At 40.6% G+C, this 24,773-nt stretch overlaps 1 protein-coding gene and 1 long non-coding RNA gene across 4 annotated transcripts in view; one reads left to right on the top strand and one right to left on the bottom strand.

Moving 5' to 3' along the window:
• LOC309335559 (myosin-1B) overlaps positions 1 to 24,773 on the top strand; it is an 89,367-nt gene that overhangs the window by 49,291 nt on the left and 15,303 nt on the right. Inside the window, exons 1-12 of one of the 2 annotated variants that reach the window (XM_081850647.1) lie at positions 16,033 to 16,096; positions 16,297 to 16,344; positions 17,936 to 18,177; positions 18,307 to 18,450; positions 20,074 to 20,230; positions 21,132 to 21,159; positions 22,458 to 22,575; positions 22,659 to 22,751; positions 22,891 to 22,954; positions 23,049 to 23,147; positions 23,240 to 23,343; positions 23,433 to 23,571. In XM_081850647.1, the coding sequence (XP_081706773.1) occupies positions 17,974 to 18,177; positions 18,307 to 18,450; positions 20,074 to 20,230; positions 21,132 to 21,159; positions 22,458 to 22,575; positions 22,659 to 22,751; positions 22,891 to 22,954; positions 23,049 to 23,147; positions 23,240 to 23,343; positions 23,433 to 23,571 (1,150 nt within the window). In that variant the 5' untranslated portion in view covers positions 16,033 to 16,096; positions 16,297 to 16,344; positions 17,936 to 17,973. Of the gene's footprint in view, positions 1 to 66; positions 251 to 359; positions 526 to 1,199; positions 1,325 to 2,285; positions 2,595 to 2,684; positions 2,889 to 4,101; positions 4,228 to 4,319; positions 4,491 to 4,581; positions 4,687 to 4,805; positions 4,902 to 6,273; positions 16,097 to 16,296; positions 16,345 to 17,935; positions 18,178 to 18,306; positions 18,451 to 20,073; positions 20,231 to 21,131; positions 21,160 to 22,457; positions 22,576 to 22,658; positions 22,752 to 22,890; positions 22,955 to 23,048; positions 23,148 to 23,239; positions 23,344 to 23,432; positions 23,572 to 24,773 lie in introns of those variants that run through there. The other variant, XM_081850648.1, reaches the window with a different exon arrangement.
• The window catches only part of LOC309335720, a 164,164-nt gene that overhangs the window by 125,168 nt on the left and 14,223 nt on the right, over positions 1 to 24,773 (bottom strand). The gene's annotated exons all lie outside the window — the stretch shown is intronic.

Here is a 24,773-nt window from a genome sequence, read left to right as displayed (position 1 = left end):
CTCAGTAAGCCATTTATTATAATGGATGATTAAGAACCACTAAGTGTTGTAATCACATTTCTCTAGGAAAAAGCTGGCTCAGCGTCTGCAGGATGCTGAAGAGCACGTAGAGGCTGTGAATTCCAAATGTGCTTCCCTAGAGAAGACAAAGCAGAGGCTACAGAATGAAGTGGAGGACCTGATGATTGATGTGGAAAGGTCCAATGCAGCCTGTGCAGCTCTAGATAAGAAGCAGAAGAACTTTGATAAGGTACTTTTGGCCATAATTTGAAAGAAAACTCAGCAGATTGCAACAAACCCTCAGGTACACATGAACACATTTCTTATTTCTTGTGTTTCTTCTTTCTGGTGTTTTGCAGATTCTGGCAGACTGGAAACAGAAATATGAGGAAACACAGTCTGAACTGGAAGCTTCCCAGAAAGAGTCTCGCTCTCTCAGCACAGAGCTCTTTAAGATGAAGAATGCTTATGAGGAATCTTTGGATCACTTGGAAACTCTGAAGCGTGAAAACAAGAATCTCCAACGTAATAACACTTTTTCATAATAGGTGCAAAAAAACAGTGAAGTTCATTTTGCAGAGCTGAAGCAATAGATCATAAGGATGGGATATCTCATACAGTCCTTCTCCCCAAAGCTAGAATAGACACCCGTGTGCATAAGAGTTCACAATGAGTGTCTTCACAACATGCAGTTTTATTATGCAGTCTTCACAAGGCTTATGAGGAGCTTTGCATCTTAGGTCATTAGGTGTTGTATAAAATTAAAAATAAAATAGGTCTGACCCACAGGGATGCAATCTAAAATTATGCCAGTATGGCATAACAATTAGAGTGCTGGACTATGATCTGGAAGACCAGGGTTTGAATCCCCACTAAACCATGAAGCTCACTGCGTGATCTTGGGCCAGTCATCATCTCCTAGCCTAATCTACCTCAAATGGTTGTTGTGAGAATGAAATGGGGAGGAAAAGAACCATGTACACAACATTGAGCTCCTTGGAAGAGACAGGTGGTATATAAAATGTAATAAATAAATTAATATAAATGAATGAATAAATGAATAAAATAATGCTAGTACTATAATAGTTCACTCCAAATAGTGGAGCTGGGATGAATAACTGAAATCCTCCTTCCCAAACCTTCCTACATCTGTTTATTATTAGTTGCATAAACACTATTAATCTCCTTTCTCCTAACAGAGGAGATTTCTGACCTCACGGAACAGATTGCTGAGGGAGGAAAGGCCATCCATGAATTAGAGAAAGTGAAGAAGCAGATTGAGCAAGAGAAATCTGAACTGCAGGCTTCTCTAGAGGAAGCTGAGGTAAACAATACAATTATGCATAATGAAAAGACACAAATTATTGATCTGTAATACTGTGAAATAACTGAAGAGGCAACCAGAAGGATGATGATAAGATAAGAACATTGCTGGATCAGATTGAAGGTCCATTTAGTCCTACAATCTGCTTTTTACTTGGAGGTCCACAAGCAGGGCATGAAGGCAATAGTCCAATCCTATTGTTGTTCAGTGTCACAAATGGGACCTGCAACAAAATGCTGCAATGTGGAGTTCTCTTGTTTAGTATTTCAATCCATCGGTCAGCAATGCCTTCTTCCATTCCATTCCATTCCATTCCATTCCCTGCCATTCAGCCATCAACATTCTGTGGTCACTGAGCAAGCTCTGCTCTCTTGTAGGCTGCCTCTGAGTCCCACCCTTTTTTGTACTTCTGCAAACACTGCTGTTCCCTCACATCTTCTGATACTTCCCTCTTATGTGTGGATGGTACTGTTTGGGATGAGTAACTGTTAGCACTCATGCATGGCCATTGGAAATAGAAGCATTACTGTATGCTTACTGCTATTTCTTACCCCATCCTCTTTTGATGAAGTGGAACATTTACACCCTCATCCCTTACAGATGCTCTGTCTCAAACCAGATGCTCCCCAGTTCTTGTCAGCTTTCCCCCAAAGGTCAGTTTAAAAGCCACTCTGTGACCTTTAGAATTTTAAGTACCAGCTGTCTAGTTCTATTTTGGTACAAGTGAAGACCATCCTTTAATTCAGGTTCAACTTATGCCAAGATGTCCCCAGGTCAAGTTCTGAATACCTAGCTGACCGTGTGAAAGGTAGCATTTCTGAGATGGCTTCCTTTGAGTATGGAAATGTGGTGAATACACTGCTAAATAGTATATTCAATATAATGTTGAGCATACTTCAATAAGGAAACAGCTGTCAAATTAAGTCCATTATTAACAGTTGTTATAAATGGTTTTCTTAAGGCCTCACTGGAACATGAAGAAGGCAAAATCCTCCGCATCCAACTTGAGCTCAACCAGGTGAAGGCTGATATTGACAGGAGAATTGCAGAGAAGGATGAGGAAATTGATCAGCTGAAGAGGAATCATCTGAGAGTAGTAGAGTCCATGCAGAGCACACTGGACGCTGAGATCAGGAGCAGGAATGATGCCTTGAGAATAAAGAAGAAAATGGAGGGAGATCTGAATGAAATGGAAATCCAGCTGAGCCATGCCAACCGCCAAGCTGCTGAGGCATTAAAGAACCTCAGGAACACCCAAGGAATACTCAAGGTTCATATATATTTCTGTAATCAGGATATAGTTGTGATTGTTATTGTGCAAAGAATGGTCTCACAATAATATCTCAATATCATTTTTTAGGACACCCAGATACATTTGGATGAAGCTATGAGGAGCCAGGAAGATCTGAAGGAGCAAGTGGCCATGGTTGAGCGCAGAGCTAATCTGATGCAGGCTGAGATTGAGGAGCTCCGTGCAGCTCTGGAACAGACAGAGAGGGGCAGGAAAATTGCAGAACAGGAACTTCTGGATGCCAGTGAGCGCGTGCAACTTCTTCACACCCAGGTGAGCTTCTAATATGTAATGGGCACACAGAAGGACATGAGGATAATCCAGTGGGGATAAATCAGGTGTAGGCTCTGCTCCAGAAATAAAGAGATTGTTGCTAATGTGTAAATAGGCAATTAACCTACTCATCACCACACAGCCTCTTTTTCTCATCATATTAAGAATCACTACTGTCAAGGGACATGAAGTGGACGTTGGTACTCAATTAAGACCTTGAAAGGAGCTCATTTTATTTATTTGGCGTGTTTTTAGCAAACCCTTTAGCCAATAAATGTTCCAGAACAGTTTGCCTAAGATCAATAACAAGCAAAATAGTCCTTGTTCATAGAAAGGTGATTTACAAGGCATGACTCAAGAAGAAAAAGGCATAAGGAGGGAAGAGGAAAACAGGCACCAGTTATTAAAGTAGCATAGTTGTTATAATGACCAGATAGAATGGAAACAGTTTAGTAAGAGGAGCCAAATGAAGCTGGTCTCCTCATGGAATTGATGTAGTGGTCCTCCTTTCTATGTTTCTTTCTGATGCTGCCTGATAGAATGATAATTGCTTGGCAGCAACCTGATGAAATAACCAAGTAACAGTTGAGGGTAGAAATGAATGAAACTATCTGCTTTGATTTCTCTCTGTTTCTCATTTTTCCAATCTTCAGTTCACTAAGTTTCCTCATCAGTTTGTATTTTTTAAAAAGTAACACAAAAATCATTTTTTAAAATTATTATTATTGTTGTTGTTGTTGTTGTTAGCAACAATAGCAGCAGCATTTTAGTGTGCCTTTCTCTTAATATGCACATTTCTGTATGCAAGCAATTTTCCCTAATATAATACATTTGGTATGTCATTCTCACTGATAAATGGATCTTTATCCACACATCCTCAATATGTTTTTCTGCACACATTTTTTTGCATCACAAACTTCAGAGAAGGGCACATTTTGAAATATAGATGTATTTAAGTTTTACACATGGTTTCAGGATGTGTGAATTAAAATGTAAACCAAACCAAATTCCTCTCCCATTCCCTAGTTGAGGGAGGGAGGAGCCCAACAGAGCTGGTTTCTGCATCATAGGTATGCTGGGGAAAGGTTTGTGGCTCATTTCTGAGTACCTGCAATTGTACTCAACATCATTCTTTCGTACAAAATGCAAGCAGTATGAATGACATATTTAGGCTTGGCCCTTTACGAAAACTACGATCTCCCATTCTGTATAGAATACCAGCTTGATCAACACCAAGAAGAAGCTGGAAACAGACATCTCACAAATCCAGAGTGAAGTGGAAGAGACTATTCAGGAAGCACGCAATGCAGAAGAGAAAGCCAAGAAAGCCATCACTGATGTGAGTTGGGCAGATTTTCTTTTGAAACTATAATCCTGCTTGCAGTTGGCATGGCTGGTTTCCTAAACTGGGGAACATTTCTCTATTAATAGGCAGCCATGATGGCTGAGGAACTCAAGAAGGAACAAGACACCAGTGCCCACTTGGAGAGGATGAAGAAGAACCTGGACCAGACAGTGAAGGACTTGCAGCATCGTCTTGACGAGGCAGAACAGCTGGCAATGAAGGGTGGCAAGAAGCAGCTCCAGAAACTGGAGCACAGAGTATGTATTTCTTGTAAACAAGTTCACTCAGTTCTACTTCTTGAACAAATTGACCAGCTGGACAGCTAATGGCTAATTCCATTTTCCCCAGGTACGTGAGCTGGAAGCTGAAGTTGAGAATGAGCAGAAGCGCAGTGCTGATGCTATCAAGGGTGTGCGCAAATATGAGAGACGTGTAAAGGAACTAACCTACCAGGTGAGGACAGATATATTTTTTCTGCATCTTTTGGAGGAACTGGTAAAAGCATTTTATAATCAGATGTACTCATGTTGTTTTCTTTTCTTTTGTGAAAAAAAATATCCTGCTCTGTCCAGTCTGAGGAAGACCGAAAGAATGTTCTTAGACTCCAGGACCTGGTTGACAAGTTGCAGATGAAAGTGAAAGCATACAAGAGACAATCTGAAGAAGCTGTAAGTATTATTCTGAACTTGCTGTAGCTTGAGCTAGAATTATGAAGGTAAATTTGATATAGCAAAGGTTTCATTTCTATCAATAAGTACAAAATGAATTAGTCTCCATGTGGCAGAATTAGTTGCATGAAACAGGGGAGTTTCACATAAGTGAGACTTGTGGTTCGAGGACCCGACCGCCGCGAAGTGAAATAAATACACAGGGACATGTGATATAAGGTTAATGGGCTAGAAAAGGCCACAACTTTATTGATTACAGCAATGAAAACGTATTGGCTTAGGCATTGGATCGCGAAACAAGTGGGTTTATTCACCAGTGGTTCATCACCTGTTGATGCTAATCCAACTATAGGCTCACCCCTGATGTCACCGAGGGTCGTGCCATGGCCTCCCGCCAAGCAGGCTTCGGACAGAATACACGACCGCCAGATTCCTTTAACGGAATACCCCTAAAAATTGAAGGCATAGGCGATGGCCACACCTAGCACTTCGACACACCACAACACATTATTCCAATGCCTAACCTACCCACCAATACCACAAAAAGTTGTGACTATTGCTACGAGGTAGGCGAAAAAACCAACAAGCCTAATGCCAAATGGAAAAACTCCTACCAGGCCCCCCGGGCAACTGGGGCGACCAACCTAAGGTCCATAGCAAGGCCAATGACCTAAGCCCTAACTCAAAGGGAGTGGAGGGTGGGTGACTCGCATAGGACGACGACGAGAAATGAGGCCGGGGAGAGGCTGGCACTGCAGCATAAAGGACACCCCCCCGAGGCACCTGGTTGGATGGCCACCGTGGGGGGGGGCGTGAGCGCCAGCCAGGTGAGCTGGAGGCAGGGGGCAACGCCCCCTGCTAGGAGCAGTGTTCGGGCTCCCGCCCACAACCACTCCCCTCTCTTTCAGGGAGGAGAGTCTTTATGTGAGAAAAATTATCAGTGGATTGTGCCCTCAGTAACATGAACCCAAATTTTCATAATGGGAAGATTGCAGAAACCTTGCTCATATTGTTTTTAAGAGAAGATCCTTTAGCAGTCTGAGTAATTAAAGCAATATGAAATAGCAATAGTCACTTTTGCATACCACTTTACTGTACATATTGGAGTTCACAATAAAAACTGTGCATTTCTGTAGTCTATTAAAGACATTATCAACTCATATAATAGTATTAAAGTGGTAATATACTGACCAATAATATCATGGGCAGGTCTGAATGTACAAAGAACAGTCAAGCTAAACTAACCAAGGTTTGGCATTATGTCCCAATGCTGCTACTGAGATTTATGCTTTCTCCTATACTCAAAATCATTTATACTATTTAAGTGTTAAAAATCCAGTACCTTGATTCATATTTTTTTATCCATTCTCAGGAGGAACAATCCAATGTGAACCTGTCTAAATTCCGCAAGATCCAGCATGAGCTGGAAGAGGCTGAGGAGCGGGCTGACATTGCTGAGTCCCAGGTTAACAAGCTCCGGGTGAAGACCCGAGAGGTGCACAAGAAAGTTGTTGTAAGCGAAGAATAAGCTCAACAAAGAGATGTAGAGTGACTGAAGAGAAGCGCAAAATGTGAAGCTCTTTGTCACTTTTGTAATTATCATTGTTCAGTTTCTAGAAAATAAAGATTGTAGATTCCTTTGCAAGATGACAAAAAAGATTTTATGCGTTGCTTTTCTATACAGTACTATTGTTTTCATAGCATTTCATGTACATCATAATTTCTGGCTAACCAAAGCTTTCTTAGTTTCAGTAGTATAATTATTTAACTGGAGGAGAAGTCAATATAGATCTTATTGTTACCATTATTTTGAGTCAGACAATTTTGAATGGAGAAGTCCCTTTTATACTCCAATTGGATTATTCTGGGCTAGGTGGTTTAAGTCTGTAATCCTAAATTCATTTCCTTGGGAGTCAATTCCATTGATTTCACTGGGACTTATTTCTAGCTAGACATGGTTAGGATGGTGGTCCAAAATCCAAGCAGGAAAGCTTAAGTGGTTTGTGGATCAAGCACTTGGTTTCCCTTTGCTTCAGTCACATTTGAGACAAATTAAATGGATTAGTACTCACAAATTTAAACATTTGAACAAGTATCCCTAAAGGAAAACAACTTCAAATGCCTGACTGAGCTGTGAACAGTCATCTCTACTCTACAGATTATTATTATTATTATTTACCCACTTTTTACCCTAAGGCCCCAAGACAGGTTACAACAATTTAAAATACAATATTAAAAACAGTGACCACAAACAGTGACACAAACTGTTTAGCCAGTGAAGTTATTCAACAGTGATTAGTAAGTCTTTCCTCATCAGATAATGACAAGCATGCATGTTTTTGAATTTCACAAGAGATCAAGAAAAGGTACAGCATTCTTAGATTAAGCTGCAATATAAATATTTTCTGGTGGAGAGGGGCGGAACCCCCATTAAAACTTGTAATATATTGATTCTTCACCAAAGAAAGTCAGTCAGGATGAGAAAACAACTTCAACTTTATTTTTTTAAAAAACACCATTCAAAACACCAGCAAAGTGAATATAGAAGATAAATATCAAAGCATCTTGGAAGTAAGCAGGGATAATAAAATATGACATTTATCCTTTAGTATGATGCTTTCATCTATCATGGGTTGAGCCCATACCTTCCAGTATTTCTGAGATGAAAACAGGGACGTTATAGTCTGCATTAGGAAGCTTCTCCTGCATTTTGATCTCACTGCACATAAAGACGTCATATACACATACACACCTGTCACCTTGAGCAAACTGCAACCTCTCTGCCAAACCTACCTCACTAGATTGTTTAGAAAAAATGTGCGAGGGAAGTGATCGTGTATAAGACCTTCAACAGATAAATGGAATGAAATAATTTTTTTGTGGTAAGCAGCCTTGAGTCCCTGTCAGGGAAAAAGGTAGGATGTGTGCTATGCTTACAAAATGAATTTGATCTGTGTGCTGCTGCTGGTGCAGCAGCAGCAGCAGCAGCAGCAGAGTCTTAGGCTATGTACACATTAGTGGCTGAAAGCAGTGCTTTTTTTTCTTAAAAAATGTTTAGGAGTACTCTCATTTTGACTCAAGAAAATCACCATTTTATAGTTCAAATTGGGAAAATAATTACAGTAAACGGACAAAAGTACAAAGCTTCACAAAATGTTTAGGGGTATGTGTACCCCTGCATCCCCCCAGAAAAGTGTAGCAAAGTAATCACCCGCCCACCCCACCTTTAAGTTACATTTCCACTTGCCATACACATCAGAGACAGGGCAGGGATGTCTTTACCAGATGCGTTTTCCCTATTTGGTTTCCCCATGCCTGCAATGCGCTTCATCTGCACATGCACAATGGATGTCCCAAATGTACATACCTCAACTTTACTGTGGCTTATGTTTTCAAATCAGACAGAAGCTGGTTTGAGGGGAAATGCATCAGACAGCATTATTTCTCAAGGGACTATATGATCCATAGCTGTCAACCTTTCCCTTTTTTTAAGGGAAATTCCCTTATTCCGAATGGGATTCCTCGCAAGAAAAGGGAAAAGTTGGCAGCTATGATCTGATCATGTGTACATTGCTTCAAACACCAATGAGGGAAGTGCACTGAAGCATCAAACCCCAAAGCAGGGAGTGCACGTTTCAGCAAAGTACCATCTCAGTCTCAGTACCCCCTGCCTGCTGCCCATTATAGTATGAGGATAATATAATACCAGTCTATCATACAAGGTGGTTGTGTATATCTAAGATTGGAATCTTCAATTTTTCTGGGCTCAGATGCACAAATGGGAATCTAAGACACTGTTGTGGGCTCAGAATCCTCACCTACAAAAAAAATAAAATAAATCCCAAGCAAAAAACCTATCCAGCAAAAAAAGAAAAACAAACGAAACATAAAAGAAAGCAAGACAATCCTATCTCAACCCCAAAAAAATAAAAAATCAAAACCACAAAGAACTCTTCCTTCCTTTATTAAATTCATACACCACTCTTCCTCCCAAAGGAGCCCATTTTTAAAGGAAAGGCAGCACTTAGGGGGCACCAAGGGGAGTGTTTGAGAGAGCTGTGATGCCTACAAGTGCCATATTGAATATGCCATGTCTGAGATAATCTATATGAATTTCTCTGTGCTCTTCAGAAAGCAGTAAATCCTTGTGAGTGGGAAGCAAGACCATAGCACAACAAAAATTTCCATTTGCTTCTGGGTGCTAATTTAAAGTAACAAGAAGGATAGATCATTTTTCTGAAGGTCAAATCTAAAGCTTATGGGAAGGATGAATAATAGAATTGTAGAGTTGGAAGGGATCCCAAGGGTCATCTGGTCTAACCCCCAAATACATTTTGGATGAAATACATTTAAAAGTGCCACCTGGCTCCTGCTGTTTTTGTGCCTCATTGTGGGCAATGATTCTTCTGTTTAACAGAGTATATACAGATGAGCTATGACTATATATTTTACTTATTTGCTTTATTTTTAGAACATTTCTATCCCACTTTATTACCCTCACAGGCTCTCAATCTAGTTTACAAAAGATTATCACAATAAAAATGACATTAAAGTCTGGTACAGGAACAGAAATGACATGGTGTCTTCATGATGCCAGGGTGATTCCGCTGGCACTCATCCTTGGTCTTCTTTGGTGTTGCTCTTCCTTGGTTTTGCCCTACTAGGCAGTAAAGCCCACTGATGCTCTCTGAGACAAGAGAGTGGGGCTGCGCAGCCAGAACTCAGTCAGCCCATGATGGGCGCAAGTTCTCCTTTGCAGTGATTCTACTCCTACTTGGACGACTTGGAATTGATGCTAGAAGATTTCTTCTTGACCACTTGGAAATTATGTTTTAGTGTTTCATCTGTTCCTCCACGTTGCTTAACATCTGAATGAAAATGGGTCAAAATCATCTGGAGATTTGGACAAAGGTTCCATTAATATGCAAATGACACTCAGCTCCATCTCTCTTTTTCATCAAATCCTGGAGAGGCAGGATGTCTTCTGTGTGCTCAGATGCAGTAATGGACTAGATCAAAGACTATAAACTAAGACTCAGTCTAGACATGATGAAGGTATTGCTAGTGGATGATTCATGTTCCTATTTGAGTGGTATTCAGCATGTTCTGGAGGCATTTCCCTGCAGTTTGAGGGAACTCCACTGATCCAACATTGTCACTCAGGGAACGAGTGGTCTCAGTGGCTCAAAGTGCCTTTTATCCGTTGCATCTGACAAATGAACTGTGACCCAACTTGGGGATAACCTAGTTACAGTTATCCATGCTCTAGCAACTTCCTGATTAGATTACTGTAATGCATCACATTGGGCTTCCTTCGAAAGTGGCCTGGAAACTTCTAAAATCAGAATGCAAGGTTGTTAACTGAACATTTTGAGCATATTACACCAGTTCTTTATCAACGCTACTGGCTTTCCACAAACAATCCCTCCCTTCCTTCAGACATATTTTGCATTTATAATTCTTTTTGTTTAGACAGGACTTTACAACATGAATTTTCTTTTTGAATCCTATCTGTCAGAGCTGCCCCTTGGTCCCAGCTCACAGAGGACCAACGCCAGGCTGTCGTTATGTACAAAAGTCTTTATTGAAGTTTGGTTTCCATTTCAAAGCCGCAGCGTGCAACTCTACGTCTTAACCCCTAGACCGGCGAAGCTCCATCTGAGTCTCCTCCCCTTCCACACCAGTTTAAGACTCTAGCCGTGCTCCACCTCTTCCTAAGTTCCTTCCTCCTCTGGGCCCTCCTGCCCGCTGGGGTTTCATCCTTTCTGGACTCTTCTGACGCTGACCCCCCTGATTCTTCCCCCTCCTTCCGGCGGGCTTTAGGACCTGGTTCCCTATCCGGGCTACCTGCTGTGCTGCTCGCCTGTACATTTGAACTTGGCACGCGCGCCCAGCCGGCAACCTTCCTCTTGACCGTTCCCCCGCTCTCCGATGGAGGCGTGGTCAATCCTGACTCATCTCCTCTCGCTGGTGGTGAATACGCTGGTCCCGATACCTGGGACTCCTCCCCCCCACTGCGCTCTGGTGGGGAAGCTGGTCCTGATTTCCAACTGCTGCTCTGGGAGTCCCCGCTGGCCCCTTGCTTCTGGGGTGTCCCCCTTGGGGCCCCCCTTGCCCTGGCCACCGGCGCCCCCTTCTGTGAATCTTCTGATTCGCTGGAGAGGCTCATGGAATCTCTCGGGCTACTGTCTTCTTCTCCTACGCTGCCCTCGGATTGCTCCCCCTCGCTCTCCATCTCCTCCCCTCCCTGTGTTCCCGCTGCGTCCCTGACACTATCAGTATTTGATGCTGTTTCTAGGAATATCTTTGTGGATTTTATATGTTGTATTCCACCTTGCCATGTGCAGATGCCCTTTTAAATGTGTTGTGGAAGGGGCGATTATTGGTTTGTTTCTGTTCTTATTTTTATTATGTATTTTGTGTTTTTTTAATATTGCAATTTTATGTTGTGAACCACCCTGAGATCTATGAGTATAGGGCAGCATACAAATTTAATTAATTAATTATTAATTAATTTAAATAAATAAATAAATAAATAAATAAAGCTCTAAAGAGCTTGCGGTCAAGCTATGTGAAGGATGATTTACTCCTAACCAATGATTTTTTCCTAGAAAAAAAGATGTCGGTACTCGCCATAAAGTTGTTATAAGTAAGTGCCACGCTTTTCAACAACAACAAAGATGCCGGTACTGTGTACCCTTGAGTACCCCTGGAAAAATCACTGCTCCTAACTGAACTTTGAGGTCATTCATTCTTTGGAGTGCCACTGCCAAGTGAGATCCGGCATGTGGCTATAAGGAAGAAGGGGTTCTCTGTGTTAGCACCCCAGAGAGGCAGAGACTTCTTATTCTCTGTGCCTTTTAAATGGATTTTGATATTTTGACTTTTAAAAGTTTTTAAGGGCTGTTTGTATTTAACTGTATTGCTTAATCTATGCTACACTGTGCCTTAATACTGTAATTGTTTGTTATGTTTTAACAATGTTTAGGTGTGCCACTCAGATAACTTTGGTTGTAAAGGTGGCATAAAAATACTGTTCATACATAAAAGAATAACATTGAGCACTATAGATTGTATGCTCAAACAATCAGAATATCCCTTTGGGTGTATTCAATTAAATAATTGTACAAAATGATTTCACCCTTCTCCTCCCTTGTGTGCCCCCCAGCCCCATCTTTGCTTCAGAGGGTTTGGGAACTCCCAGAACAGACTTAGCAGTGTGCGGGGAGAAGAGGTGGGGATGTTCTATTATATAAGGAAAAATCTTTGTGCTGATGGAATGTTCCCCTTAGTGCTACTTTGAATATAACACTTTTGTTATGATGAATAAACATAAATAAGTCTTGAGAATGCCATTGGAGTAATACTGTCTTGCACCAGCTGAGTTTCTGAGTCTCGTCTTTTAAATTCTTAGAATGCCAAACACGTCTGTCAGATTGTTTTGTGCCAACCATGAAATCTGACCTCCCTAAGTTTCCCATAGGCCCTGTCACTCAAATTCAGAGCTGAAGAATACATAGAGAAAGCTGATTAACGAAAGCCAGAGTCTGCAGTAAATTAAGAGTAACTCTTTTCTTCCTATACATACAAATGGAAGGCTGTCGTCGCATTGCCCCCATTGAAAGATTTGTAGTGCTGCATGACAATCCTGGATTTTCATGGCCACAGTGGGATAGTGGAGCAAAAGAGAAAGCAGGTTGCACAGCAGTATTGGCTATCACTTGGGAGGGAGGAGGAAGGGACACTCACAGGGGGAAAGTAGTGGTTTACAACAACAGCAGGTGTGAGTAAAGCATGGAAGGAGAAAACAGAGGGGGAAAGTGGCGATTCGAAACAATGGCAGATATTTGAATAGACGTGGTGGGGTGGGGGAGTGGCAATTTCAAATAAGGTCTGAGTACAGTGAGAAGGAAGTTGGGAAAGGCTATGTTGCATTAGCCTATTGGTGTTAGCATCTGTGTTGTACCCATCTTTGTTTCCCCCCGTTAAAGTTGTTTGCTTTGGGGTTTTTCCTTTAAAAAACCCTCAGTATCCTTCTATCCCTGCTTTACTCAAATCTCTACCATTGTTTAATGGTAGACAATTTCCCTCTCAGTGTTTCACACTGACAGGAAAACAATGGCTGTTTTAAATTTCTCTTTCCATTATTCAGCTGCCTCATGTAAGAGGTATAATGGAAGTAAAGCCTGCAAATATTCTATTGTAACTTCCAGAAATCATGTATTTCACTCCTGGTACCATGTGTTATGTTTAACATGAAGTTCCAGATTCAACATAGCAATTTAGAAGAGATACTTTATTAACAAGCAAGCACACATATATGTACAGCACCTATAAACCGAATTTAACATTCTCTAGCTGAATAATCTGACAGGCTTGCACAGTTCATCTTAACTGTGCAGTAACATATATCAGCATGGAGTATATGTGCAAAGGAGGCTGCAGAATAGGAGATGAAGGCATGAAAATGGGAACAGTAAGAACATAGCAAAGAGAAACTAGAAATCTTTGTAAGACAAAATAATGGGCTGAATCTCAGGTTTCTCATATACAGATTTTGATGTTGAATATTTTCCAGTTATTTCCTGTATGTTAGGAGTTCTCCAGATAGTTGATATATGTAATATTCCATGATCAGCAGTTCACAAAGAAGGTTGCAGTTACGACTCAAAATTAAATTCCTTCTTGTCCTTCTGCTGGCAGGTGAAGATTTTCTTGTAACCAACAGGCTTTTGGGAATGGACTGCTTTTAACGAAAGTGCTGGTGCTATGCTGTTTTACTGTCATTATTGGTAGGGTTTTAATAGATTTTATATAGATTTAATTTTATCAGTGTTCAATTGTTTTTTAATTATTGTTTTACTATGTTTTTAGCAGTTCTTATTTTTATCTGTAAGCCACCTCAAGTCCCCATGTGAAAATGTAGAGTATTTATTTATTTATTTATTTATTTATTTTATTAATTAGCAGCAGCAGCAAGATGTAAGCCATATATTTTTGTTTTAAAGCATGAGAATGATATAAAATGTAATTCTTGCATTTAGATTTGTTTGGGGATTAAGTGGTTAATTTGTTATGCCTGACCTGTCTGAGAATCAAAGGGGAGGTAAAATTCAATGAATATGTGGTGGTTGTCATACAGGCATTGTTTGTAGCTGAGAATTAGGACACTAATTTAGGGATTGTAAGTCACAATGGTGAAAGTCAGAAACTAGCTTTGGTTGACAGTTTCAAGGCAGAATCTGGGAGACAAAGGATGAGCAAATCAAGGTGTGATATCAGGTTACAAAGGGAACATAGCTAAAATTTAACCTGTGGCTTTTCATGGGTGTGTAGTACCATCTTTGAATATTTTCTCTCATTTTAGTTGACACTGACCAAAAAGGTCTTTCCATGGCTTTTTTTCTGGCCAGAACTTGCCAGAACTCAGTTCTGGCAGCTCTCAGGTATGTGCTATTGCCATTATAAGAGAACAAGACACCTTTTTTCGAGAAAAATAGCACTGGTCTTTTTCATCCCATTGGGTGACTGTGCAGAAGAAGACTGTGAGTAGTTTCAAACCGCCTTTTTTGCTTTCCTCAATTCTTTTACCATTATTGTGCTTCATTTCTGCACCTCCATCTCTACAAGGTCCATCAACGTATTATGAATGGCTTCTCTCTCACATCCAGTGCCACTTTGCAGACCAAGAAAACAGAAACTAGAAGTTTCAGTCAAAGGATTAAGGAACACAAAAGTAAGATAGTGGATTGTGAAGAACTGAGAAGCAGGGAAGGAAGAAAAATGTGGAGTGGAGAGAGGGAAAGACTGTGGGTCAAATTTGATCAACTATGTAATATGCAGCCATGTATCTTGTTTTTCCTTAAATAATTACAGGAATAGGAAAACATAATTCTTACTGGGAAAGCACCGTGGTTATCTGTCACTCCCACACCATGATCAGACCTGGGATAGCTCAGTCGGTAGAGCATGAGACTCTTAATCTCAAAGTCATGGGATCAAGCATTGCGTTGGGCAAAAGATTCCTTCAAGGCAGAGGGTTGGACTAGATGAGCCTCAGGGTCCCTTCCAAACATATGATTCTATGAAAACTGAGATTAGCCCTCCAAGTTTGGCTAGGACTCTTAGGAAAAGAGTCTTTCACAAGGCTCCTAGCTGTGCAGGGTTGCGTGTGTGATATAGAGTGTGTGTCTCTATTCTGATCATGGCTAAAATGAAAAAGGATCCCTTTGTGTGCTCTGCCTTCCTAGTAAGCACTAGGCTCCCCCCATGGCTGTAATTATTTAAGAAGAAACAAGATAGTTAGCAACATGCTATTTAGCAAATGTCTAGCCTGTGTATGTCTCCTAGCCTTATAAACTGTGTTTTTGCACCCAGATGCTTGCTGGAGCAGCCAAAATGAGAGTACCCCTAAACATTTTTAAGGGAAAAAAAGCACTCATTTAATCTATAACAGTACAGTATTTCACAGTTAACATTCAATGGTGCTTAACATTTGTATTTGGTGTCTGGCAAGCAACTGTATTCGGTATCTGACAGCACATGACAGATTACACACAGTGGTGTTTATTTGATGATGTTTGATAGCTCACAGCTTGCAAAATTTCATATTTGATGCTTGCCAAAAAAGAACATATTTGACTAAAGTACTGACATTTCAATACTTCAGATGAATTTGAATTTTCCTAATCCAAATTTGAAAAAAAGTAAAATTGGAAAATTTAGCAAATTTCAAATTACTACAAATATTTATTTCAGCTTCACTATGCACTCACCAGCCTTCTCCTCTTCTCTCCTTACCAGTTAAAACATATTTACTGCCATTCATTCTATCATAAGCATCTGGGTTTCCTTTGAGCAATATGTTGCACTCCCACTGAACCCTAACAGCATCAGATGCATATATTTCTCTCCTCTACCAGAACACAAAATTGGTATCAGGATCAGACCACAATATATAGGCTGCCACCCACTCTTCCCTCCTCTTGTCAATTTATTTTTAGATTGATTCATGGAGCTGAAAGATCTAATTATATCTGTTCGCGTCAAATATGAATGGAAATCTTGCTGGGAGTTAAGGTTGCCAAAAAGGTTTTGACCGAAGAAAGAAGAGGAGGCTGCTGTATATGCAAATCACTTCCTATATAAGTAGTCTTGGGACCAGCCTCTCATGTCCTTGCACCAACAGCTTAAAGGTAAGAGTGTGAGAAGCTCGAGTTTAAAAGGAATAGAATCTCACCCTGAATTCTTCACATCCCAGTACATTCCTGCTGCATTTGACATTTCTGAGCACAGATAGCCTGTGTCAATAGGGATTTAAAATCTGCCCATCAGTTGCTACTCTATAATTTATTACTGGACCTTTGATAAAGGATCTATCATTTTTATTTTACAGTATTGGGCAGCTCAACCCTGCTTTACAGTCCACCTGATACCACACAAGGTAAGACACTGATTTATTAATTCCCTGGGGAAAGTCAGATACATGGTAGGAAAGGATCTGCATGTTTTTCAGTGGGTTAATTGCTTCCTCCCAACCTTTATGGAACATGTATAGCTATATCAAATTTTGTTATAAAGCAGCATTCCACTTAGCAGGAGGAAGTCAATTTTGGGAACTGGCCTTCAATATACTGATTCTTTTACTATCCCCTCTAATAGAACATCTGCCTTAGCACAAACCCATGGGTCAAATTCTGAAAGGATGCACTATGGCAGGGAATCACAGTCTGCATCATGCCATGTTTGCATAAAGGCCATAGTCTATATGGCTGTATGAATAATTTTGACATGGGGTTCTACTGTGCAGGGAGCACGCAATTCCTGCTGAAAGTTGTATGGTTTCTAATTTAATTGGAAACAAGTAGCAGTGTAGCAGGGCTGTAGCTCAGTTGTAGAGCATCTGTTTTGCATACAGAAGGTCCCAAGTTTGATATCTGACAACTCCGGGTAGGACTGGGAATGTCCCATCTGAAACCCTGGACAATACTGTGGACAATACTGACCTAGATGGACCAATGGTTTGACTTGGTATAAGGCAGCTTCCTAAGTTAATCCTGCTCGACAGAACTTCTTGCTTGTTGGCACACACAAGGACACAATAATACAGTTCAAGCTACAAACTCCTGCAATTCCAGCATTCAAGTTCCTAACAGAGCGGGCTGAAGTAGCTCAATCTGGATGAGTCTGTAGGGGATGAAATCTAGTATCTGGTGTACAGAATCATTTTATAGGGGGATAGTTAGTTGTATTGTAATAAACAGCAGTCTTGAGGCACCTTAGCCTATTGTGCACTGAAAAAACAGTAAAGTGTAAGCCACTTGAAACTAAAATGATAGTCTTTGGCTAGTTAGAAATATAGATACAAAAAGATAACAATTATTATTTGTATATTTATGAATCACCTTTTGCTTCTTAAGACATAAAAACTAAAATAGTTTTAAAAACAGTACAAAACCAACTGGAGATAGGCATTTAATTCTGCTTTTAATCAAAATAATATTATATTCTAACTCATATCATAAGAAAGAAAACAGTCTAGCCTTGCTCTGATAAGCACAGTCTAGCCACTTTAATCTTCTTCCTTATTGGCTTAAAAAAAAAAAAGAATTTATGTGATAATTTATACTCTATCCTTCAACTGCAGTATCAATTCCTAGGGTGGCTTACAAAATATTTAAAATGACCAAAGCAAACAATAAATCAACCTACCTACTTACCTACCTACCTACCTACCTACCTATAAGGTAATTTGACCCTGGCAGTTCCTTCAGCTTCTGCAATTTATATAATTCGGTGTAATGGATGACTGAACAAATTCCACAGACCTGAAAATATATAGATTTCAGGATTCAGAATCTACAAGTGCCAAGTATATGGTATTCCATATGAAAAGTAGGACCTTGGTTCTAAGTGCCAATGGAGCTGGATGTTGCCAACTCTCTGAAATACAGGATGTAACGCCAAAGGAAAAGTTGTATATTGGACGTATGTCCACATTTTCTTAACATGATTCATATTTTTATTTCCTTCAGCTTTTTGTTTGCTGAGCTGCGTGCTATAAACCGCAGTCATGTCTTCAGACGCGGAGATGGCCATTTTTGGGCCAGCTGCCCCCTATCTACGTAAGCCAGAAAAAGAGAGAATTGAGGCCCAGAACAAGCCCTTTGATGCAAAGAATTCAGTCTTTGTGACAGATCCTAAGATATCTTATGTGAAGGCCAGTGTCACAGCCAGGGAAGGAGGGAAGGTCACAGTCAAGACGGAAACCGGAGAAGTGAGTAGAAGGAATGCATTGTTAAAATTGCCTCATCTCTACTTTTTAAGATGCTATAAATTGGCCTTTTGTTTTGTTGGCGGTCTGTCCTATATTTGTTCATCTTCCCTTTAATCCTTTTCCTCCCAGTCTGTAACAGTCAAGGAAGATCAAGTCTTTTCTATGAATCCTCCCAAATATGACAAAATTGAGGACATGGCCATGATGACCCACCTCCATGAACCTGCTGTCCTGTATAACCTCAAAGAGCGTTATGCAGCCTGGATGATCTATGTAAGTATACTCTGAAGTAACATGCCTCTCTCTTTTAATGGTGGAACTAGATTTTAATCTAGGGGTGAGGAAGTCTGTGGCTCTCCAGATGAGACTCTAACTCCCAGAAACTCCACCTAGCATGATCAGTGGACAGTGTGTTATAATACAGTTATATTTGGAGGGCCACAGGCAGTTCTGACTTTGCGGCAGAAGTCCAGGGTCCCTTGCAGCAGAATGCCCTCCAAGTGCAGCAGGGCTAGCTTACCACATTTTGAAGTACATGAAGTAATGCACATTACCATCTAAAGAAGCAGCCTCATAAGACCAATGCCTAAAATTAGCTAACTGCACTTCTGGCCACAGGTTTCCTACCTCTGCTTTAAGACCTCCCAAATATCACTTTCTTCTCTCACACCACGCAACCATGTTAGGTTTCTACCTTGTATCAGTTAGCCAGTTTGTACTGCTCTTTTGTGGGCAAAGTAAACATTAGCTGCCAGATCCTATATTATGTTCCTACTGTCTTGTATCAATCAATGTGGCAAAAGTCTACTCACATACAGTGGTACCTCGGGTTGCAGACACTTCAGGTTACAGACACTTCAGGTTACAGACTCTGCTAACCCAGAAATAGTATCTCGGGTTAAGAATTTTGCTTCAGGATGAGAACAGAAATCGTGTGACAGTGGCATAAGGCCCCATTAGCTAAAGTGGTACCTCAGGTTAAGAACAGTTTCAGACTAAGAACGGACCTCCGGAACGGATTAAGTTCTTAACCAGAGGTACCACTGTATTTGATTCCTTTTCTTTTCTTTTCTTTTCTTTTCTTTTCTTTTCTTTTCTTTTCTTTTCTTTTCTTTTCTTTTCTCTCTTCCCTCATTCCCCATGATAAACATCCTATCCTAAGTAAATATCCCTGAATATCCTGCTCAGCTCAAAGTGCCTTAGTTTGGGAATTATATACAATTGACTCACAATTTCTGCAGGGGTTACATTCTGGGGGGTTGTTCATAAAACCAAAATTGTGTATAGCCAAAACAACACTGAAACTGCCCCCCCTTTACTATCCCGACCTTTCTGAAGCCAGTGTGCCAAGCATGCCTTGCCTCCCATGCAAGGCAAAGAGCATCTAAGCTCTCCATCTTGCTCACTACACTCTGAGAGGTCTTGGGTGGCCCCTGCAATATCCTGTCAGAGCCTTTCAGAGCCTGTGTGAGACCTTCCCAGAGCCTAGTAAGCAAATTTGAGCACTTAAAAGCTCTTTTCATGCCAGGAAAACCTGCTCCAGGAAGAGCTTTTAAGCAATCAGCATTATGGGCATTTAATCTGTGTGATTTCAGCTCTCCGGTCACCAAGTATGTAAATCTGCAATTGTGCAAGTTAAATTTGTACAAGTTGTGAGCTAACTGCATTTTAAACTCTATTGGGAATATTAGAGAAATCAACAATAGGCTCCTCTGTTGGCTAGCAAGGCCGCTCTTACACCTTAATAACTGTTGATATATACTATTGTTGTACTGCGTATTTTGGGTCTATGGACCACAATAAAGCTGTGTGTGTGTGTGTGTGTGTGTGTGTGTGTGTGTGTGTGTGTTACAATAGAAAGGATAAAACAAGCTAGATATGTTTTTCTTCTTCCAGACCTATTCAGGTCTCTTCTGCGTCACTGTCAATCCATACAAGTGGCTGCCAGTGTACAACCCAGAAGTGGTAGCTGCCTACAGAGGCAAAAAGCGTCAAGAGGCCCCTCCTCACATCTTCTCCATCTCTGACAATGCCTATCAGTTCATGTTAACTGGTGAGTATATGGATCTCTTTGAAATAGCGAACATTTTCTCAAGAGAAACCTTAGTAACTTTCCTAGGAAATGTGGAGGTCTGTTAAGATAGCATATAGAGCAGCAATAGAAAGCTGGCTCAAAACAAATTAAGAAGTTCCCTAATCATGCTAATACATATAGTCCAATTCCTCCTCAAAAAGTAACGTTGGTTCATTTTTTTCACCAAAAAGGAATACAAAACTTAAAAATCAACAATTGTTGACAAGAAGAAAAAATACCAATATTGCTGAAATGTGATTCCATTTTTCAGTGTAAATAAAGAATATTCAGTTTGACTCTTAGAAATGAATGGTTTCATATTTTATTCTTACTGGGGAATTCATTCCTTAAACAAAATTCATGCAGAGCTATTTATAATTAATACACACATGCATAAATGGCACACACAGTTTTGAGAGTCATTGGGAAAAGCAATGAATATGCATTCAAATTATGGAAAACTAATTCAGTTTCCCATTGCTACAGATATTTCATCAAATGGTTTCCACACATTTCTAAGCATACTTTGTAGCCATAGAAGCTATATACTTCCTTAAAAAAAAAAATCCCACAAGCTGTAAAAGATACAAAAGCTGTAAAAAATACAGATGAATGTATTTTGTGTGCATGGCTGAGCTCCTCTAGCATCATAGCATATACACAATCTGGGCTTTGCCCTGCATATTTCTTACCTATTATGACCTGTTTGTATGCAAGCCACTGCAAGTTCTTTAATAATTACATGCAGTGTCATCCTAAGCATGTTTGTTCAGAACCAGGTCCCACTGAGTTTAATGGGACTTTTCCTCAAGTTAGCTCACACTGAACCATAGCTGCACTAAATTAATAACAAGTTCTTTTTTGTTATATATCTTTCCAGATCGTGAGAATCAGTCAATCCTGATTACGTAAGTTTATTTCCTTAATGAAATCAATGCTGACTTTGTGATACAGTGGTGCCTCGCAAGACGAAATTAATCCGTTCCGTGAGGCTCTTCGTATAGCGGTTTTTTCGTCTTGCGAAGCAAGCCCATTGACAGCTTAGCGGATTGGCGCTATTAGCGGTTTAGCGGCTTTTAGTGGATCAGCTGTTAAGCCGCTTATCAGCGGATCAGCTGATAAGCGGCTTAGCGGCTTAGGAAAAGGGGGGGGAGGGGAAAAAACCCGCAGGAACTCGCAAGACATTTCATCTTGCGAAGCAAGCCCATAGGGAAATTCATTTTGCGAAGCGCCTCCAAAACGGAAAACCCTTTCGTCTAGCGGGTTTTCCGTCTTGCGAGGCGTTCGTCTTGCGGGGCACCACTGTACAGTACAACAGACAATAAAGGAAGTTTGTCAAAACTACCTTATCCTAGCAGGGAGGAAAGATTCAATTACATATATAGTCCTCTTAAATGCTGGTACAGTATATCTCCAGTGATCTAGTTTTCTGAAAGTTCTACAGTTGCATTATACAAAATTTCAATTTTATTTCTATAGAAGAGGGGCATTTCTCTGACCCCCTAGTTTCTTAGTAGGCTTTGAAGAACATGTGCTGCTTGCTGGCTATTCCTCTCTAATATTCATTTCTAATAATATGGGGTAATGGCAGGGTAATAATAATAATAATAATAATAATAATAATAATAATAATAATTTATACCCGACCCATCTGGCAGGGTTTCCCCAGCCACTCTGGGTGGCTCCCAACAGAATAAGAATAACCAACAAAACATTAAACATTAAAAACTTCCCTAAACAGGGGGGCCTTCAGATGTCTTCTAAAAGTCAGATAGTTGTTTATTTCCTTGATATCTGATGGGAGGGCATTCTACAGGGCGGGCACCACTACCAAGAAGGCCCTCTGCCTGGTTCCCTGTAGCTTCACTTCTCGCAGTGCGGGAACTGCCAGAAGGCCCTCGGAGCAGGACCTCAGTGTCCGGGTTGAATGTTGAGGGTGGAGACGCTCCTTCAGGTATACTGGGCCGAGGCCGTTTAGGGCTTTAAAGGTCAGCACCAACACTTTGAATTGTGCTCTGAAACGTACTGGGAGCCAATGTAGATATTTCAGGACCAGTGTTATATGGTCTTGGCAGCCACTTCCAGTCACCAGTTCAGCTGCCACATTCTGGATTAGTTGTAGTTTCTGGGTCACCTTCAAAGGTAGCCCCACGTGGAGTGCATTGCAGTAGTCCATGTAACGCTCTGATATGTGTTTGATCAACAGTGGAGAATCTGGTGCTGGAAAGACTGTGAACACGAAACGTGTCATCCAATACTTTGCAACAATTGCAGCCACAGGTGAGAAGAAAAAGGATGAGCCGGTTGCACAAGGCAAAATGCAGGTAAGCTTTTTGTTAGAAAGGATGAAATGTGCCTTTGCTGCAATTTCTATATATTTAATCTTACAATAATACATACATTGCAGGGTACCCTTGAAGATCAAATCATCAGTGCCAACCCCTTGCTGGAGGCTTTTGGAAACGCAAAGACTGTGAGGAATGACAACTCCTCGCGTTTCGTAAGTCATCTGCAGAACCTGAACATAATAGTTGGCCTTCACTTTTTTAAGGGTGGTCATCATACAGCAAATCTGTAGTAATGTATTTGCAGAATCTGCCTCATAGGATTTGTAATTACATGCCTTTTCTTGTTTAAAGGGTAAATTCATCAGAATCCATTTTGGTGCCACAGGCAAACTGGCTTCTGCTGACATTGAGACATGTAAGGGATGGGATCTTTCTTTCTCTCTCGCTCTCTCACTTGCTTTCTCTGTCACTCGCTAGTTTCTTAATTGGTTGCTTCTGTTTCTTGCCAGATCTGCTAGAGAAGTCCAGAGTTACTTTCCAGCTGAAAGCTGAAAGAAGCTACCACATCTTTTATCAGATCATGTCCAACAAGAAGCCAGAACTGATTGGTAAGAGGCATTTGCTATAGTGGCTGTTGCTAAAATCTTGCGCTGATGCTGGATTATGCAATGGATGAAAATCTGTGCTTCTCCTTATTCAGAGATGTTGCTGATTACTACCAACCCATACGACTTTCACTTTGTGAGTCAGGGTGAGATCACTGTTCCCAGCATAGATGATCAAGAAGAGTTGATGGCAACTGATGTAAGTAGCATGAACAAGTGAGTTTTTTGGTGTATCAACTAGAGGTAATATAAAAAATATTCACTTGCACATCTTGATTCAATTGTCAGAGTGCCATTGACATCTTGGGCTTCAATTCTGAAGAAAAGACAGCCATTTACAAGCTAACTGGAGCTGTAATGCACTATGGGAACATGAAGTTCAAGCAAAAGCAACGTGAGGAGCAGGCTGAGCCAGATGGCACTGAAGGTATTTACAGAATTTGCAATGGGACTATGAGCAAAAGCCTTCAACCAAAAAATGCCTTTAATCCTCAGCTGCTCCTAACTTTCACTTGAACAGCAGAAGTCCAATGCATAAGAATGTGAGCCTAAAGTTACAGTCCGATTAACGTTTACCTGCAAGTTTCATTGCGTTCAATGAGGATTAATTTTGAGTAGACGTGTCTAGCCTTATACTATTTTATATTCATTTTCTTGTTTAAGTCAAGCCAGAAAATGTTTGAAAGTCAATACAATCTAGAAATTTGAATAACAGCGATGGAATTTTGGTTGCCATAGTCCCGCCAAATCTATCCCAACTAATCTCTTAGCCACATTACGGTGACAAACATAGGAGTCAACCCTTAGGGGCTGAGGTCCCTTTCCTCCCTCCCATAAAGTATTTGAAGGGGCTGTACACAACAAAAAAAGTTAATGGGCACTGCCATTCAAATGGTGTGCGAGTGATGCATTTTGGGATCAATTATGCAGGGCAGTGCTTACCCAGCCCCAGCCCAATATCTGATTCAAGTTGACACCTCTAGCGACAAACATGTAGTTTTAGCTGATTAATTTGCTATTATTTTATTTATTAAATTGGTATACTGTCCTTCATCCAAGGATCGCAGGGTGGTTCCCAGCATAGAAATACAAAGTGAGAACACAAAACTCATAATAAAACAAAAACAAACCAATAACTCTTTTCTCCCAAACACATTTAAAAGGTCATAGAATGTTAATCAGCCAAAGGCCTGCTTACAGAGAAACACTTTTGCCAGGCGCCTAAAGATATAAACAAGGCAAGCCTCCCTAGGCAGAGTATTCAACAAATGGGGAGCCATTGCAGAAAGGCCTGTTCTGGACTTCTCATGGAGAAGGCACACAAAGAAGGGCCTCAGATGATGACTGCAGAATCCAGATAGGTTCATTATGGGGAAAAGCAGTCCTTGAGGTATTGTGGTCCTGAGTCATTTAAGGCTTTATAGGTCAAAACCAGCACTTTGAATTGGACCCAACCACTGCAGTCAGGCCAGGATTGGTGGTATTATTATTATTATTATTATTATTATTATTATTATTATTATTATTATTTTATTGTTTATACCCTGCCCATCTGGCTGGGTTTCCCCAGCCACTCTGGGAGGCTTCCAGCAAAATATTAAAAAATAATAAAATGTCAGACATTAAAAA

The sequence above is a fragment of the Podarcis erhardii genome, assembly GCF_964252035.2.
Source record: "Podarcis erhardii genome assembly, chromosome: 2".
NCBI classification, from domain to species: Eukaryota; Metazoa; Chordata; class Lepidosauria; order Squamata; family Lacertidae; genus Podarcis; species Podarcis erhardii.
The sequence above is the reverse complement of the archived record's forward strand: the minus strand, read 5'-3'. Positions and strand labels throughout refer to the sequence as shown.